This window comes from Anguilla anguilla, chromosome 8 (genome assembly GCF_013347855.1).
Source record: "Anguilla anguilla isolate fAngAng1 chromosome 8, fAngAng1.pri, whole genome shotgun sequence".
Lineage (NCBI taxonomy): Eukaryota > Metazoa > Chordata > Actinopteri > Anguilliformes > Anguillidae > Anguilla > Anguilla anguilla.
This window is the reverse complement of record NC_049208.1, coordinates 34,008,534-34,022,179: the sequence shown is the minus strand read 5'-3', so window position 1 is coordinate 34,022,179 and position 13,646 is coordinate 34,008,534. Positions and strand designations below refer to the sequence as shown.

The 13,646-nt window shown below is 47.3% G+C and overlaps 1 protein-coding gene across 3 annotated transcripts in view; it reads right to left on the bottom strand.

The window, feature by feature from the left end:
- Positions 1 to 1,548: 1,548 nt before the first annotated feature.
- The window catches only part of LOC118234504 (glutamate receptor ionotropic, kainate 5-like), a 57,155-nt gene continuing 45,057 nt past the window's right edge, over positions 1,549 to 13,646 (bottom strand). For 2 of the 3 annotated variants that reach the window (XM_035431078.1, XM_035431079.1), the window contains exons 12-22: positions 13,450 to 13,554; positions 12,473 to 12,580; positions 12,118 to 12,321; positions 11,457 to 11,570; positions 11,095 to 11,204; positions 8,585 to 8,758; positions 7,770 to 7,935; positions 6,064 to 6,289; positions 5,083 to 5,211; positions 4,175 to 4,341; positions 1,549 to 3,587 (exon numbers count right to left, since the gene is read on the bottom strand). In XM_035431078.1, the coding sequence (XP_035286969.1) occupies positions 3,009 to 3,587; positions 4,175 to 4,341; positions 5,083 to 5,211; positions 6,064 to 6,289; positions 7,770 to 7,935; positions 8,585 to 8,758; positions 11,095 to 11,204; positions 11,457 to 11,570; positions 12,118 to 12,321; positions 12,473 to 12,580; positions 13,450 to 13,554 (2,082 nt within the window). In that variant the 3' untranslated portion in view covers positions 1,549 to 3,008. The remainder of the gene's footprint in view (positions 3,588 to 4,174; positions 4,342 to 5,082; positions 5,212 to 6,063; positions 6,290 to 7,769; positions 7,936 to 8,584; positions 8,759 to 11,094; positions 11,205 to 11,456; positions 11,571 to 12,117; positions 12,322 to 12,472; positions 12,581 to 13,449; positions 13,555 to 13,646) is intronic. The other variant, XM_035431080.1, reaches the window with a different exon arrangement.

The window sequence follows — 13,646 nt, the reverse complement described above, 5'->3', positions numbered from 1 at the left end:
TATTCCAAAGGTGTTTGTGTGTCTATAAGTTTAACATCATGGGCCACGCACTGGAGAGAACACAACCCTCAACCCACACCTTGCGCTTATCATCCAACCCACCCGGGCCCCGTACACCCTCCAGACCTCCGCACATCAAGAGGAATAATACTAACAACAATATAATCATAATAATATCCATAAGCATGGTTTAATAATCCATTTAGCACTAGTATAGAAACGTAAAAAATAATAAAGGAAACAAAAGATGATTGAAAAAAATGTTCTTTCACTTAAGGGACAACCAAACCACCACCAACACCCCCCACCTCCCCCCCCCAACCCCCCGTGCCGCCTCCACTCTCTCTCCCCCTCTCCATTGTCCATCTCTTTCCTACACACATTCAGAGGAATCGCAATAATAAAAATCACAACAACAAATCACACTTGTGCCTGCCTGGATACCCCACTCTGCTGAAACACAATCTTCTGCTTCCCTGTGCCTGGTGTGGTCTGTGTTTCAGTTCTTGTGTTCCATCACATTACTTATCTCAGAATATACTGTGCATTGGCAACAGAAGCAGTTCAATAACCTCGAGGTGAAGGCTGTGCAGTCTGTCTTTCCAGCCGTGCGCATGTTTGTGTGCGTACAGGTCTGTGTCAGATAGAGCTATTTGAATTCCGATCGATGCAAAGAGCGGGCTCGTGCTTTTTCATATACGGTCACACACTTGAGTAGCTGATAGTTCAGATCACAGAGCCTCCGTGGCCTGTTATGACCACTTATCTACAATTTTATTAAGTATTACTGTCACCGTCCATTATACAGTATTTTGTTGGGCTATTAGCAATGGTCACTGGAGAGTAGACGGTAAGGGGTCAAGTGTGTGTGCTAAAGCACAGTAATAGGAGGAGTAGCAGTTTTGTTCTGATTCTCAACATTTTAAACAGAAAGAGATCGATGATACTGTGGAAGATCTATCACTATGAAACCAAAAATAGGTGGACAATTTAACAGACGCACTGTGATACATTGGGCAGGACTATTTTCTTCAGAGCTGCATGGCTAGAATGGCCAGTCTAAATGAGAAAAAATATTAAGCCAGGTCAGAAGGAAAGATGGTTTTCCTTCTTTTTAAAAGAGGCCAAATACAAAGCTGGTTCTTCTGAAGATCTGTGATACAGATGCAATCTGCTTGTAAATTTTGTGCTAAAATGTTCTAATGTTGCCATGTTTTAAACTAAATAAAGAGCAGTCATTTTCCTCAAGCTGCTCGTTTATATTATATTAGACTACATCTACGTCATTTCTTTAAAATTCTCTCTATTTTTCAGATTCAGTTTTCAGGCACCCTGGCATTGCATACATTATATCCCTTGGGAAAAAAAGTAATATATGTTACCGTGTGATAAACTGTGAAAATGTAAAAACTGTCAGTATGCTCCAAAACATATTAAAAATAAATGTTCACTTCCACACTTCTAATCACGTCTATATCAGAAGACAGTTTGTAGTGTACTGTATGTAAGCTTAAGAAGGTGAAAATAACAAAACCCCCATATGGGCAATGAGTGCACATTGGTTATTAATTTTACTGTTGCAGAATATTCTTCAGGACAGACATAGTATAAAGAGAATTAAAAACAGTTCAGTATTTTCCGGTCAGGGACATCATTACGATCAAAGCTTTCCAAAGGAATGGTCCACAGTCAGAAATAAACACTTACTAATATATGAAGTAGATAAATTCTGGTTTATGAGTATAACATGTATTACTTTTTTTGTAAGGGATTATAGCATACTTAAATTATAAATAGGCATACATTTAACAAAACCACCTGCAGTAAACTACAGGTCACTTGTAGCAGCTGGAATCATTCGCTTTTTAGTCAAGATCAGTCTCGTTGGTTTTTGGGTAGATTTTCATCAAAAAAATTTTATGTTCTGGATAGTTTGTTCGGAACAATTCAGAAAACTCGTCCATTGAACTCTAACAACAGAACACGCACACACACACACACACACACACACACATTTTGTACCACCACTAAATACAGCATGATTCAGTCAGCTTGTTGATGTAAATTCCTTGTTTATGCATCATACTAATATAATGTGTATCAGTGTGCTTCAGGCAATCCCCTCTCTGACTCACAGACCTCACGCTGTAGCAGGACGACGGGTACCAACAGAGTGGAGGGAAACATACACCACAAACGGACCAAGTGTCTGTGTCCGCCCTCACACCAGCCACTCCGAGTCTACAGGAAACTGTCCGAAAAGAAATAAGGAAACAAAGAAAGAGACAGCATCCAGCCCAGATTATCTTTTCTCTTTTTTTTTTTTTCAGGTGTGTGACCCCCCCTTCGGGTCTTCCTGTAGGGAAATGTGCTCCCGCCTTATCCATGGTTTTTACGCTCGGGAGCGAACAGACCGCTCTACCTGCGCGCAGAGTCTCTGTGGTCCTTTGAGTCCACCAGGAAGAAGTTCTAGTTCACTTGAAAAGACGAGAGTGAAAATAACACCGAGTGACAGCATCCACGCCAGTTCTAAAGTAGGTCCTATCCCAGCCGGAACGGCACCGGAAAGCCCAACGGGGCGTTTCTGTTCAGCACAGGGAACAGCTGCAGTGCACACAGGGGTCGGAGCCTCCTTGTCTGAAGTGGTACCATGTCACGCATGATTTAGGAGATGCACCGTGGTGTTCAGTTGGCAGCCTGCTCCAGCTCGCTGCCAAACTGTGTGGGGGAGAGGAGCAAAGGGTGTGGCCAAGGGGGAGTGGGTCAGGTTCTGAAAGGTTAAATCTTCACACACTGTTTGTCAGAGCCCCTCAATGCCTTGCTGAAGAATATGCAGGTTTAAAAGTCTCTGAAACACCACAGCCTGGTCCCGCCCTCCTATAGATTTCCCTCCTGTCCAACCCCTGGGCTCCTCCTCCAAAATAAACTGGGGCCAAGCAGTACCCCCACGCCCCCCCCCCCAGCAACGACTGTCCTCTGCCCGTGTCCTCTGCCCCCCTCCCCCAGTTCTATTCCCCCAGGAGGTCTGTACTGGTCTTTGCGGGAGGGAGAGGGCGCGGCGGGGGCGTCAGTTTTCGCCGGCGGGGGCTGGGGCCCCCGCCCCCCTCGCTGTCCGTGTTGGAGGCTGAGGGGGGAGGGGGTGGGGGGAGGCGGGCAGGGATGAGGGAGGAGGACGGGGGGGTCATCCTGCAGGAGGAAGGGCGCAGGCTCTGTATTCTCCGGCACTCCTGGCAGATGCGGACGTGGGCGCAGCTGCGGGGGGGCACCGAGGGGGCCAGAGAGGGCGGCGGGGTGGTGTTGGCCCCGAGCGGGTCCTCCAGCAGGCGCTGTGGCCCCGGGCCCAGGTCTGAGGGGCCTCCCCCGCCCCCGGCGGCCCCCGTCAGGGGCCCCGATCCGCTGTAAAGCTTGCCGTTGCTCAGACGCATCTCCCGGACGAGGCGCAGCGGGCGCGGGGCCCCCAGAGTGAGGCGCGTGGGGTGGCGGGGCCCCCCGGGGCCCGACAGGGGCCGTCGTCTCCGGGAGCGAGAGGTCTTCTTACAGGAGATGGCGTTGCAGAACTCCGTCAGCATCTCCTGGCACACGGACACCTGAGAGAAGAACCCAGAGGGCGTGAGAAATGAGGAAATAAGACAGATAAAGAGAGAGACAGAAGAGAAGAGACAGAGAGAGGAGAGAAGAGATAGAGAGAGAAAGAAAGAAAAGAGGAGGACCAAAAGCAATAGAAACAGGTTCAGATCGGAAGCGAAAGAGTAAGGAGTGGATGTTTAGACCAGATGAAGTAGAGACAGAGGAAATTTAGCAGAGAGAGTGCAGACGGAACATAGAAACAAATGGAGGGAGAACGAAGTGAAGAAAAGTGGAATGACAGGAAGAAAAAGGTACATAATGAAAATAAACAGGACACTTCACAATTCAGTGACAACCATGAACGGACTGACAGAACAACTGACTCCACCTAAAAGCACAATTCACAACAACAACAGGTGTACACAGAAGTGCACACACACACACATACACACATATAAACACACATGCACACACACACACAAACACCCTTCAATAATGAACCAAGCAGCACCAGGGAAACGCACAGCAGCAGTCACATGAACACACCACACACGGCTCCACGGGCGTGCACACAGACGCGTGCGGGCGGGCTGGCATGGCGACCTACTGGGGTGTGCCTGTGATTTCGGCGAGGGCAGGCGTGCGGGCGTACCTCGTCCGTCTCGGCCGACCTCCGCGTGGACCACACAAACTCCATGACGGCCACAAACACGGCAATGATCAGGCCGCAGATCAGCACCACAAATATGCCCCCGATATTCTCCATTCCCAGACCTGAGGACACAGTCCAGCTTAATGCAGTAGGCGCAGGGGCACACACAAACCTCACAGCCGTTAAACTACCTGGCGTTCTTTATCCTTAAGAGCTACGCATTTGGCCCTGCGGTGACCCTGTGAAGCCAAAGGCAACTTTTCACATTGCGTGGACAGTAAAGTTTGTACTATATTCTCATTCTCACAAGTACAGGTGCTGCAGCTGTCATACCAGCCACAAGCAAATGCCTCAGTATCATTCATCTCCAGACACGGCAGGAATGCAGTCTCTAAGATGGACCTCGCGTCCTCAAAGGAACATACTTTCCCTAAAATGCCGGTTCACAAGACGTGACAATGACATTCCTGATTTTAATCATTCCGTTATCGGTTTCTGTTTCAATCATATCAACTCATGATTTCAAACAGAGAGATCCTCCAAGGACAGTCATACTTTCAGAAATGCTTCCTAACGAAGACACTTCAAGGTGAGTCCCTCTCCCGAATATGGAATGTGTGCAATTTTATGACTCAGAGAGAAAAGACTGATTCACCTCTTGACTGATTCACCTCTAAGATGTTCCACAAATTCATTTAGAGTGTTTTTCAAAAATGAAATCTATTTTGTTAACATCACTTAATGTGATGAAATGATCGTAATACTGTATTTGCTTCATCATGCAGTTCTTCAAAGTTAGGAAAAATATATCCTTCCCCTCTACTTAAGGACAGCATCGCACACTGGGGGGGACACAAACTGACCCTTGGCCCGGTGGTCCTCCTCTTTGGGGCACTGCCCCCCCTCCCACCAGCGGCGCTTCAGGATCTCCAGGCGGTTGTTCTCCTGGAGCTGCAGGATGGCCAGCGTGATCTCGTCTCTGAACGGAGAGCCTGAGGGACGGGGAGGAGCAGGCAGGCGCGCGGTCAGAGCCAACTCCGCACCGCGCCGCCAGTGAAACTTTACTTACCGCAGCCAGCTGAATGGCTTAAAACACCACTCGCAGGAAGCGTAAAGGTGGCTGACGTGTGTGAACACACATTTTGAGTTTAAAAGTTGGTTTTGAGCCACCTGAGAGACAGCATGATCTCTTTCATTGAAATGCCTGAGATTTTGGAGCTGGGCACGTGCACACGTGGGATTGGTCCTCAATGCCTGATCTGAAGTAAATGGACTGCATTTATATAGCGCTTTTATCCAAAGCGCTTTACAATTGATGCCTCTCATTCGCCAGAGCAGTTAGGAGTTAGGTGTCTTGCTCAAGGACACTTCGACACGTCCAGGGCGGGGTTTGAACCGGCAACCCTCCGACTGCCAGACAATCGGTCTTACCTCCTGAGCTATGTCGCCCCACCCATGAAGTCTATGAGGAGAGAAGGCAGCCTAAACAACGACACCACAATGAAGAACAGAGTGGACACCCGGAAACCCAAGGAAAGAAACCACTTAATCTACCCTATAAGGACAAGTTACTGAACTTGCTTGCATAACTTCAGACCATACAAGAATTCATGAAAAGCATGATAGCACTGGTAGAGCTATAGGGCAGCCTAGTGAGCTAGTCATCTAGTTTTATGGCTAGTTTTATGCATGCCTGCCGTATAATCTTTCTGAAGTTTCTCTATGTTCTTTTTAACAGGCCATTTTTTTTCCATAGGAAGTAAAAAGGCGAGACAGAGGCGCTGGTCCTAAATTTAAAACCATGTACATGCGCGAGGGATCAGAAAGCCACCCTCCCCGCTCACCCAGCGGCATGCCGATGCCGTAGCCCTTGGTGTCCAGCAGGCCGCCGATCTGGGTGAGGTTGCAGTTGAGCCGGCGGTGGTACTCGTTCATGGTGCTCTCCAGCAGGAAGGCGTACTTGGAGTTGAGCACGCGGGCGATGCCCTCCTCCGTGCTCTTCACAAACACGCTGGGCTGCTTGGAGTGCATGTAGTTCCACATGCGCTGGTAGGTCTGGTACCGCGAGTTCTGGGCGGCAGGGATGGCCAGGGATGGAGACAGCAGAAGGAACAGAGGGACACACGGAGGATGAGGATGAAGGACAACGAAGAAGGGCGACCAGTCAAAAAATTATATTTGCCGTGCCGGCTTATTACATTGCGTGCATCGTAGACAGAGTAACTTTTACAGCTTTTGCATTATTATTATTCATTTATCATTATTTTTTTTAGATAATATCCATTTGTATAGCTGAGCATATGCTGAAGCATGTTAGGCTAAGTACCTTGTTCAAGGGTACTGCCGTGTCTTACCTGGGAATCAAACCAACAACCTTTATGTTACAAGGCCAGTTACCCATTATACCCATCACCCCCATTACCCGTTATACTACACGGCTGCCCACCTCGATTAAAAGCACTCTGTATTAGCACATTACGATAAAAGCACGATGAGGCCAATGTGAATGGCCATATAAATAATATATGAAAACACAATAAAACTTTATTTCTTGTTTAAAATGGAAATTGGACAGGGGATAAAAGCTCCCTTATAGCGTTTTTTTTTTTCTTTTCTTTTCTCCGCGCCAGTGTAACTTTAACGGCAACCTGATGGGAGCAGTTGGAATGAGCTGCGAAGCGGACGTGAGGGGTGAGGGGTCAGATCCACACCCCGTCTGATTCGCGGGCAGCCGTGTGCCAGCACTGCAGCAAAGTTATCGCATTAGGGAAAGCGCAGCGGGCGAACCTCGAAGCTGGTAAGTCGCACACCGAGAGCGCAGCCCCGACTGCATCAAGTGCGGAAGAGCATTTTAACCCTTCCGCTGAAAATAAATTAGACATTGTGATACATTAGTGGGGGCAGGCACAGCAGACACAAGTGGAGACAAAGTCACAAACCACTTATGGCTTATGAGCACATAAAGGCTCTAAGGCACTTTAGCATCAACAAGCGCAAGCCACTGAGACATAATCCCCTCAAAGAAGTGAACGCAGGACCGGCCAAATTCCCAACCGTCAGAGCGCGCTGAAGAAGAATAGGCTTTTCCCACAGACAGAAAACGGGACAATGCCGGATCTGTAACACTTAGCTCCGCAAACACGCTCACAAAGTCAAAGCCACAAACACTGTGCGGGCAAGCACGGCAAACAAAGAGCTGCACAAGGGCAGGTGAAAACAAAGTGAGTGGCCTGGAATCAACCAATAAGGCTGGAGCGCAGCGCCAGTGTAAACAACAAGTTAAAAAAGAGCTCTTATAGAAACTGAGCCGACACGATTAACCATCGAAAATACCGTGGGTCGATTAACTAATAGGTTTAACAAATTAATATTAGTCTGGAAAAATTCTGTAGTTCTGATTACTAGATTTTATTTATCCCTCTTTTCCGCCTGATTTGGAAAAAATGTTGCTGTATCCTGTGTTCGTCACCAGCTTTTGCTGGAAGACTGCAGGTACACAGCCAAACAAACGCCAATGCGCACACGGACCACCCGCAGTCACGGACCGTACCATGAAGAAGGTCATGGTGCTCCCCCCGTGTATGGTGCCGTATTGGATGTTGGTCTGGTCCGCCAGGTCATCCGGCGACTCGATGGGCACCTCCATTCTCTGCACGGTCAGGAAGGCGGCCAGGTTGGCCGTGTAGGATGAGATAATGATCAGGGTGAACGCCCACCTGGGAAAAGAGTTGGGGAGAGGAGATTTAAACATTTTTCAGTGTGAATTATCTTACCTCAAAAAACTACCATGCGCCACTCACTGCTGTCCAAATGTTCATTTTCATATTTCAGTCTGCATTATTGTGATGCCTGTTTCATGTCACATGGTTAATACACAGACATTTTCCTCTATTTTTTCCACAAAAATGTGCTGCTTTTCTTTGCAGAGGTGGTCTGTGGGTTACAAGGTTACTGTGCATGTCAGCCATTTCGGCTCACCAACATGTGACACTATACTGCTCACCAATATACATATATATATATATATCAGTATATTTAATGCTATACCTGAGGTCCATGTGATGTAGAGCTTTGCATGTACAGACCAGGAAACTGACATGGACCATGACCTTTCCTCAGTGTGATCAGTCCCTTAATCTAAGTCTCTTGTCAATCATTAAGGTCGAAGGTTCAATTCTTCGTTGTGGCATACTGGCTACACATGGACATTCTACAAAGCTGTTAAATCTGTCTTACATCACACAGCATCACAACATTTGAAGATTTAAACTTGGAAAACAGTGACGAACGTGCTGGTTTTATTGGGAATAGCGGACAGAGGGGAAGGGGCGGAGCAGGCAGCGGGCCGGCGGGCGGGGCACTCACCAGACGCCGCTCACGCAGCGGGTGGAGAGGGCACGGGGCATGATCTCGGAGCCCTGCTGCATGAAGCCCCCGATGGGGAACCACAGGCTGTTCCCCAGGGTGTACTGGTTCTCCAGCATGTCCTTGCGCTCCCGCAGGCAGGGGTGCGGGTTGTACCACTCGTAGGGGCTCATCCTGGGAGACGGAATAAGGTCAGCGCGCGGTGCGCTCCGTTAGCGTCAGCCGGAGAGGCCCGTATGCTCGCGCCACAAATCACCTTCAGAACACCACACAGTGTAAATGACACAGGAGCACACGGGGGACTGGGCGGCGCTGCCGGGCCTCTCTGTGCGAGGCGCCCGTTTCACAACGAGGCAGCGGAGAGTATGACCAGGGAGAAAAAGGAATGACAACATCCTTCTTTATGTATATTTTTAAACAAAGCACACTAAGGTCCGTACACTGTTATGGTCCTTAAAATGACCATCGCTGTAATTGTATTACATAACCTGTGTATGAGAAATGACAGAAGCATTTCCGTCCGTTGGACAGAAAACGCAACAGTGATCTTTTCCCGCCAGGCCAGTGTGCTGATGACATCACTTCCACTGCGGGACAGTCACAGGCCAGTGACCCATTAAAAACCCTGAGGGCTAGGTCATATCATGGCTACATCCTGTTCCGCATGGAAAGGGACAATTCAATTCAATGCCTCTTTTACCTTTGCTTCCTTTGCAATGTACTTACAGTATATGAAAAATATTTTCAAATGTTTTTTTATTTTAATTTATTTGACTAATGAGATTTTAATGGAAGTTAGCTAATCACTATACTAACCTGGATATCCTACATGGTGACTTGCTGTGTAAAACTGTGCTATGGATGTTTCATATGTTCACTGATATACAGCAATACAAGCTGCTCTCTCTTCCTCCATGTGCAAGCCTCTGTGCATATTCAACTAATCAGTGTCTCAACTACTCTCTCTCTCTCTCTCTCTCTCTCTCTCTCGGTGGTACCACTGAATTTGCTTAATTGTCTTGTCATAATACATTAGCACAGGAATATATTAATAACAGCTAAAATGAGTGAGCAAAGCACTAGTGTCACTCTGTCCCTCAGGCTGTGGCAGGCTGCAACATAGCAGGCTGCCAGAACTGCACACCTCTGTTCCTCTCCGAGGAGGACGGGTAATTTATCTTAGTCCAATGGTTCAGGGAATTGTGGATAGACTTGTGTTATTTTTGGGCTGTAAGTGTCTCTTCCCAGTGCTTTTCAAATTTGGAGATGAAGTACAGCTCTGTTTTGACCTCTTGAAGACTGTGACAGGGGCACTGGCTAACCACTCTGGATCACCTGATGTGGTCGCCGGTTGGTCTCTTGCCAGGCTTTTCTCAGTGGGTCTATAACGTTCAAAAATTGCAAATATTTTAATATATTTTCACAATAGATTATCTATAATACCTACAGCAGTGTTGGCTGCCATTTTGGGCAGGTTTACATGGTTTTTATGTGCATGTTTTCATTTGTGCATGCATTTGAATTGGGAGGTTGATTAGGACAATTGAGGGTCAATACCAACTCTTATGGCTCAAGCTCAAAACATTTTTTTTTTTTACAGGACTCCAGACAATAGATCCCACACATAGAAAAGATAATAGCAATAGCTTTTGCCACATTTGTTAGAAGTGTCATGTGTGTTTCTTTTCATTCCACATGCTTTGGTTTTCTTTTTTTCCACTTCACGTCCTGTTGCTTCAGCCATATGGGTTTAGTAGCCAATGTTTGAACTGTATGGACGTTGTGAAACTGGTTTAGGTTCCTTGATTGTTTTTGAAAAAATGAATGTCCGTTTCTTCATATTTACCCAGGGCCCAGCTCTGACAACATTTCACCAGCAGAGCCAAGTAGTGCAACCCTTGTTTTGTGGGCAACAGTGAAACTAGGTCACCTGAATACAGAAGAAATGTAATTTCCTTGAAGGCTGAGCCCAGAAGATGGAAATTGCGGCCAGTTTATTTCTGTAGATTGTGAGCAGTGCTGAACTCTAAACTACAGCCCTGTCACTCTCCACACCTGGGATCTAAGAAGCTGGTTATGTTCTTGCCTGTTTGAACACTATTACTTTGGGCATACATCAATAACCATAACACCGTGTTTCAATTCGGAGCAATTCGACAAACATTCATGCCAGATTGATTCAAAAGCCTTATTGATTTTTTTGTTTTACTCTCGTCTTCTTTCTCTTGCATTTGCACACATACACATACACACACACAGACACACAGATACACACAGACACATACACACACACACACACACACACACACACACAAGGCTTCCTCAATGTGTGCCCACCGGTACTGGAATGTATTTTTGCAGGCAAAATATACATATACTTTTATGCATATGTATTTGTGAAAAGTCACATTCATTTATCAATGCAATTGCCTGTCTTTACTTGTGTAGCCCACTGTATGTTTGTTTGCCCAATTACATCCCTTAAAACAGGTGTATCGGTTTGGTGTTACCTGGCAGCCAGGAAAAGGACACAGCTGACAGTCAGGTAGGCCAGCAACATGAAAAGCCACACAGCTGGGGAGAATGGATCCAGGAAAGAGAAATAACCTGGCTTCCGCCCCTGAAAGATCAGACAGCGCATACGCAAACATAACTCATGATCTGCTCTACTGCAGTTCCTTCAGTGGCCACAGGGGCGCAGCATTTCAGCACTGTGCACTGCATTACACACAGTGCATATTACTCACATGGTTTGATGACTAAAAATGTGCATTAAATTAGCAGGGAATAGTAAGTTTATATATACTGGAAACGTCATTGTAACTTTCCCCAAACTTAGTCCACACTCCTGTTTTCTCTCGCTCTTTCTTACCAGCTGGACCCGGTAGAGAATGCTTATACCCAGGGACATGAAGGGCTTGGAGAAGTCGATGACTTTCTCTCTCTCTGAAGTGATGGTGAACCCCGCCACCGCCAGGTCTGCTTTCTGCACGAGAGGGGCGTGGGTGGTGGGGGGGGGGGGGGGAAGCGGAGAAAATAGAAAATTAGAAATAGAAAATTTGAATTATAAAGCGAGTATGAAAGAGAAGGGGAAACGAGGAAGGCGGGATGTGGCGAGGAGAGGGGGAACATTCCAGAAAGAGGGAGAACAGTGGGGAGAAAACAGATGGCGGCCGCTCATCAGTGCCCTGTGAGCCGAAAACACACCCCGGGTTCCACTCTGATACTTTAATTACAGCTGAACTGATTAACACGGGGAGCTCATTACCCGGCTCCAGCGGGCCCTGGCGCTGGGGGGGCGCGCGGCGCATCGGCCGCATGCGGGCGGCGCGCGGGGGGCGTCGCCATAATTGAAGCGTACCGCTGAGTAATTAGCTACGAGAGCCGCTCGATATCGCGTTACGCACGCCTCTCACAGGCCGCGTCGTGAACCCCGGGCCCCCGCTGGGGCCTCGCCAAGAGGGAGGGTGAAGCGCGGCTAGCGGTTAGCCGCCGTGATTGTAGGGGAGAATGGCCGCAAACTGTGTAATTACCCTGTTAATGAGCTCCCCCACCATCCCCGTCCAGGACCCGTTGGGCTCCGGGGCCCCGTACAGCCCGTCGTCCACCAGCTTGATCCGGAAGGAGAACTTGAGGATGTCGGCCAGCTCCCTCAGCATGTCCACGCAGAAGCCCTCGTACTGGTCGTTGCCCTTCAAGTCTTGGTAGTTGTCCTTGCGCATCACGTAAGGGTTCTCCTACGTGGGCAAATGGAGAACACACGTGTAGCACTGCGCATAGCAACACCATCGCAATATGCATGCCCAATTCATTGACATTGCTAGGCAGGTCAGTACCTCACCAACATGGCTGCTGCAAAGAGCTCCTCCAACATGCTGGTGACCTTACCAATATGGTGGTGACGATGAGCGTCTTGTTGGCCAGTGTCTCGGACGCGTTTATATCCAGGGAGGTTGAGTTCATAGCCAGAGTGTTGTTAGAGTACCAGATTCCAATCTGGCAGAGAGAAGGGAGGAAAAGAAGGAGTGATGGAGGACAGAAGAGAAAATGGAATAAGGAAAAAGAAACTGGTTGAAAATCAGTTGTGGTAACACTTCTTGTCACTGAAGAACTTAGGATAACCCCATAATGCCATAAACTACCATTGCAAAAAACCAGCATTATTGCAGTTTTTGCCAGCTTCCCAATGAATCTAGCAAACATCTAACAGTTTGTGACCATCACATTTAGCATTAATTTAATGTAAAATTATTTGATATTGCCTCATTTAAACCAACAGTTTATTACATTAGTCCTAAGTCATTTATTTAAATAGCGGCAAGTAGCTAATGTGAGCTAGCAGCATACTGAAATTTAATGGGGTGGTGTGCTTGTTGTACACTAGCTTATATTAGTGATGTGAATATTGAAATTATAAGTGGCATTATCATAAACCATTACAATAACTAGCAAGCTAACTGACCTAATTTCTTACTCAAGTAGGTTTTCATGTTCCTTTCTGAGTCTTTTGTGTGTATGTGCGTGTGTGTATGTTTACAAACCATATTCCATAGCCTTTTTTGTCTCTAATATATCAGATTGGTTAGAAAACAAACGTTCAAACACTTAGATAATTCTACCGCTTGTGTAATCCCACAAAACAATGACAATGAGATCATTAGAACATTGTAACAATGTACGTTGTGTTTGATGATGAGATTAAATCTGTTGTGTTTGTTTTTTAACGCTTTTTGTCACTCAGAGATTCTTTGCCATGCGGGTACATACATTCGCCATTTTTTCCGCGGCGGTTCCAGGAAGTGAACCTCGGCCGCGGAACCCCACACCGCTCACGCCGTCTCCTACGACCGCCAATGAGCCCTCACCTCCTTGTGTCCCGCCCTGTGTTTCTCCAGAATCCGGAGGGTGTAGTTGGTCCTCTGGCCTTTGCTGTCAAACTCCACCCTCCCAGTCAAGCCATCATACTCCACCTGTGAAAGAAGGAGGGTGGGGGGGGGTCTTATCGTATGGACTCCAGACTGCACTTAGAGGGAAAGAGAGCACTGGGGAAAACAGAGTGAGA